Consider the following 4621-nt stretch of genomic DNA (forward strand, 5'->3'; position numbering starts at 1 on the left):
ATAAAGCTAGTTAATTCTGAATTGGCATGGATGAAAAACCATACATTGATCACACATAGTAAATTACAAAGTTTCAAACTTTGAAAGATGCAGAACTGGGAATTCAAGTTTTATAGGCATACAGTGTATTGAGCTGCTCGGAGAAGTGCGAAACTGTCATCGAGACAGGAACGAGTCACCATTCTTAGAAAATCGTGGTTGCTTCTTCTTCTTGTTCTTTTTAGAGGTGTTGAGGAATGAAGAGGAAGCTTTGTTGAGAAGGATGAAGATGATGAACAAGTTAAAGAAGCCATTTGATTCATGTTCATCACACTTGGTGGTTATTGCAGAGTGCATAAGGGATTCTGCAACGCAATTTTGTGAGAGGGAAGGATACCGTGAGGAAGGCGGCGCTGCTTGTGACGACGACGGCGGCAATGCTTTCAAGCACGGAGATGGCACGACAGACAGAGAGAATGGGCATCCAATGAGGCGATTATGCTCGGGTGGCGACGACGGTGCCAGAACGAGGAGGAAATACAAAAGATTAGGGTTCATTGTGTGGGAGCATAATTTGGGAAAGAATCAAAAGACTGAATTTTTAATATTTTAATAAATTATATAATTACCTTCAATTATTAATAATTTAACGATAGTTAATATAGCAACCAATTAAAAGATGACATGTCACAGAGAGTAATATACATGTTAGGTGTTTGCTACAGTACGATGATAAATTAATACGTACCGATACGCTTAAAACGTGGACAAATAATAATAAACCATGTGGAATTTATTTTCCACGTCAGTATTTAGTTTTTTCTTTTTTAAATATATAATATATCACTACTTTTACTAAAACACCCTTTTAATTAAATAAAAATAAAAAATATTTATTTATTTAATTTTATAAAAAGACTTAAACATCCTTTCTTTATTTGAGTAGACAAAAATATCCTTTTAAATTAATCAAATTTTAAAATTCAATTAATTCTAATTTTATAGTTTCAAATGATTGAAACAACAAAACAAAAATATATTAAAAAGACAAAAAATCAAAATTATTCTTCATCTTTATTAAACATATTAAAAAAATAAAAAACTAAAATTGTTCTTCATGTCCATTCAGAAATCTTCTCGTTGAGGCCTCTCTCTGAAGGTTTCGTCTTCTTCATCTTCTTCTCTCCTCTTCCTATCTGCTGAGATGCCCTAGCCAATTACCCAACCCAGCAACCTTAGCTCCACACAACGCTAAACGCGAACCCATCCCTCCCATCACCCTCGAGCTCCTCCTTCCTCTCTCCGTCATCGATCTCACTACCTCACCTCCATCCATCTCCCGACGCCGTCGCCGAAACGAGCTTCGAAGCCACCGTCGTTATCGTGCAGCTCTGTTCCACCATCGTGCAGCTACTGTTTCAGCTTTGAAAGCATCGTCGTGCAGCTCGGTTCCATCGTCGCCGGGGTCGCCTCCTTTTTCCGTCGAGCAGCTCTGTTCCATCGTCGCCGGCGCTATCTCTGTTCCTTTTTCCTTCACGTGGAACACACTCATAAGAGCATATGCTAGAACCGCAGATCAAAAACACAAGTCCATGGAACTTTACAGAGCAATGTTAATGATGGAACGAGAACAACAAAGTGCAGCGGTTATTCCTGATAATTACACATACCGTTTTGTATTAAAGGCATGTGCTTACTTGTTCTCTCTTTCTGAAGGGAAACAGGTGAATGCTCATGTATTGAAACTTGGGTTTGAATCGGATACTCATATTTGTAACAGTTTGATTCATTTTTATGCAACTTGTGGGTTTCTAGACTTGGCACACAAGGTGTTCGAGAAAATGTCCGAGAGAAGTGAGGTTTCATGGAACATCATGATTGACTCTTATGCAAGTGCTGGTGAGTATGACACTGCATTGAGAATGTTCTGTGAGATGCAGAGGATTCATGATCCTGACGGTTACACCATGCAAAGTGTGATTAGTTCCTGTACTGGATTGGGTGCTTTGTCTTTGGGTTTGTGGGCTCATGCTTATATCTTGAAAAGCAGTGACAAGAACATGATTGATGATGTTTTGGTTAACACTAGCTTGTGTGATTCCTTTAAGTAAACAAACTATATGACTCCTAAACGATTCTTAGGTTAACATACTTGTGGATGCTTCAGTATGCCAGATTTGTTACTAGGTCTATGCAATTCTCAAAACATTTTTTTCTTAACCTTTTGGCCTGTTCTTGGTTTGATTGATGTCTTAAACTTCTAATGACATTGTTGCAGAATGATCCTAAAGTCCTTAATTATTAACCAAGCTCTGAATGCTATCTAAAATACACCAACCAAAATATCTATAAATTGTTTTAAATTGATATAACTGATGTGAGTATGTGACGAATAAGCATTGCAAGTAAGACAAGTGCAACTAATATGTTTTAAATTCATGAACTCTTGGCTTCACTTGGGCCATTGTCATATTTAATTGAACACATAAAGCTTCTCTCTCTGGCTCTCTGATTTTGTCTCTTCTGTTTCTGTGGCAGGATATTATATGACAAGCGATATAATCTCTTCCATTATCCAGTCTCAGACGAAGATGCTCCTAACTATCACTCAATTATCCAGAACCCGATGGACACGGTAACCATGTTACAGCGTGTTGATAATGGCTGGCATATTACACGTTCTGCATTCCTGCAGGACATTGATCTTATTGTTTCCATTGCAAAGGTATGCATCCTGTGGCCTTTAACTTGGCTGGGTCCTATCCAATGTCCATTCTTGTGATGTGACATAGTTAAAAATGATTGAGAGTGCTTTATTATATGATATTTTGGTTAACAAAGTTAAATTTCTTGCCACTTTCTCATATAACTCAAGCTGTTTCATGAGTTGTAAAGGTTCTTTAAATGATTAAGGCTCAAATATTTATTTATCATCACATCACTTGTACTGGTTTAGGCTTATAAACAGTGCTTGCCTGTTTCCTTGCATATTAAGAATCTCAAACTTATTTTTTAGCCAAAATATACATATATTAAGGCACTAATTTTTTGTACTAGAATCTCATTGACAACATCAAATATGAGTTTTCTTTGCATTTCTTCAAGATTATTTATCCTAAGAATCTTCCCAGCATTGTGCTTCATATTGAACTGCAGCTTGTTTGTCTTCAATAGTTCAAGTGCAAAGAACAACTTTGGGTTTATCAGGTGACCTGGTGAATGAACTGCCTGGATTAAGCTGGGGCTACTGAGCAGCCCTGATGCGAGCAATATTTCTGCTATGTATTTACGGTCAGAATCTTTTCTCTCTCTGCAATTGGTGAATTTCTCGCCATTATCGTCATTTTGCCAAAGAACTTTATCCAAATTCTGAGTTTGAAGGTCATCATCACTGGTTCCATTGCTGAAGTTGGCCTTTGTGTTATTGAATGAAAGAGGAAGGTCCAATGCATGCCCTATGTTATCAGGAGTGGCTAAAGCTTCATCTGTAGAAATATAAATATGAAAGAGTTAAAATGTAATCCAAACTCCTTTCCTATAGATGATTTTATGTGAATATCACGAAAACTTAAGTGTAGAATATACCTAAATCTTTTGAGATTTCTGTCTTCTTTTTGATTGGAGAAGGTGGGTCTTCACTGTAAAATTGCAGATCAAGAACAGAAACTGGACTTTGTTGTTCTGAAGTAACTGTTATCATGGCCATAGCACTTTCCTTGCTTAGCTCCTTTGTAGCAGTCTGATCAATGAAAGAATATTAAACCTAGTACTTTATGCTTATGGGCAACCATTGTATAATGGGAGGAAGAAATACTTACATTTTGATTCATGTGAGTCACCTGTTGAATGGAAATGTTGTTGTTGCTTTCAGAATGATCAGCTTGGGTGCCCTCTATGTCACGGTGAGAATCCATGCTTCTGTTGCTGTCAACATTGGAGGAAATAACATCAACTTGATGCTTAAAGTTCCTCTTTTGACATCGGATCTTGCTGAAGCCTTCATTTCTTTGCTGCAAGGTACAAACTTTTTGCTTTAGGGGTGGAACTTAGGGACAATGACTCTGATGATTGCTTGTGTTGTCTTCTTTTACTTTTGGACTCTGATGATTGGTTTGTAGGTGAATGCTTCTCAAAACCAAACTTATTTTGTACTCTTGGGCTTCTAGTCTCTGCTGTATGGCTGGAGTTATTGGTGTCCTCTCCATTGATGACCTGAGGGACTTTTGAGGCTTGCATTAATTTTGAAGTTTTCTTCATGTTACTCTTATCTGCAGAATGGAAGCGTTGACTAAAAGGATTTGTTGAACTGGTTCCTTTTGCTGTTTGACTTTCAATATTGTCAAGCAATCTTCCATCTTTGGGATCATTGGTAGAAAACTTGATGTGGCCTGATTTGCCATTAGTCATTTCTTTGGTGACAATGCCTCTGCTATTGACAGATTTAGGCAACTTCAAAGGGGTTATCCTTGGTCTTGTGCAACAAGGTACCAAGTATGTTAGCAAAGTGTCAATTTTGCAGTTATCAACATCGATTACAAGGATGTAAGCCATGTTCTCTATAAATGTGGCCATGTTACTCTGCCATCTCCATAAATCACATAGATAGTGTTCTCTAGAGGAGACAGGTAGAGATACAAAGATC

At 37.5% G+C, this 4621-nt stretch overlaps 1 protein-coding gene across 1 annotated transcript; it reads right to left on the reverse strand.

Annotated features, from left to right (window-relative positions):
* Positions 1 to 2958: 2958 nt before the first annotated feature.
* On the reverse strand, positions 2959 to 3939 carry LOC130939449 (protein LONGIFOLIA 1-like). Its single transcript, XM_057867553.1, has 3 exons — positions 3798 to 3939; positions 3565 to 3718; positions 2959 to 3464 (listed from the first exon to the last, which is right to left on the reverse strand). The coding sequence occupies exons 1-3, from the start codon at positions 3891 to 3893 to the stop codon at positions 2992 to 2994; spliced, it is 723 nt and encodes a 240-aa protein (XP_057723536.1). The 5' UTR covers positions 3894 to 3939; the 3' UTR covers positions 2959 to 2991.
* Positions 3940 to 4621: the final 682 nt, after the last annotated feature.

The sequence above is a fragment of the Arachis stenosperma genome, chromosome 7 (genome assembly GCF_014773155.1).
Source record: "Arachis stenosperma cultivar V10309 chromosome 7, arast.V10309.gnm1.PFL2, whole genome shotgun sequence".
In the NCBI taxonomy this organism is placed as follows: Eukaryota; Viridiplantae; Streptophyta; class Magnoliopsida; order Fabales; family Fabaceae; genus Arachis; species Arachis stenosperma.

What these genes read in the sequence shown, in the direction of transcription:
- LOC130939449 (XM_057867553.1), bottom strand. Translation starts at nt 3,893, where the DNA reads ATGGATTCTCACCGTGACATAGAGGGCACCCAAGCTGATCATTCTGAA. An exon ending in TGACTCACATGAATCAAAAT is followed by an intron (nt 3,719 to 3,797) that starts GTAAGTATTTCT and finishes TTCATTGATCAG; the next exon opens with ACTGCTACAAAGGAGCTAAG. An exon ending in AGAAATCTCAAAAGATTTAG is followed by an intron (nt 3,465 to 3,564) that starts GTATATTCTACA and finishes ATATTTCTACAG; the next exon opens with ATGAAGCTTTAGCCACTCCT.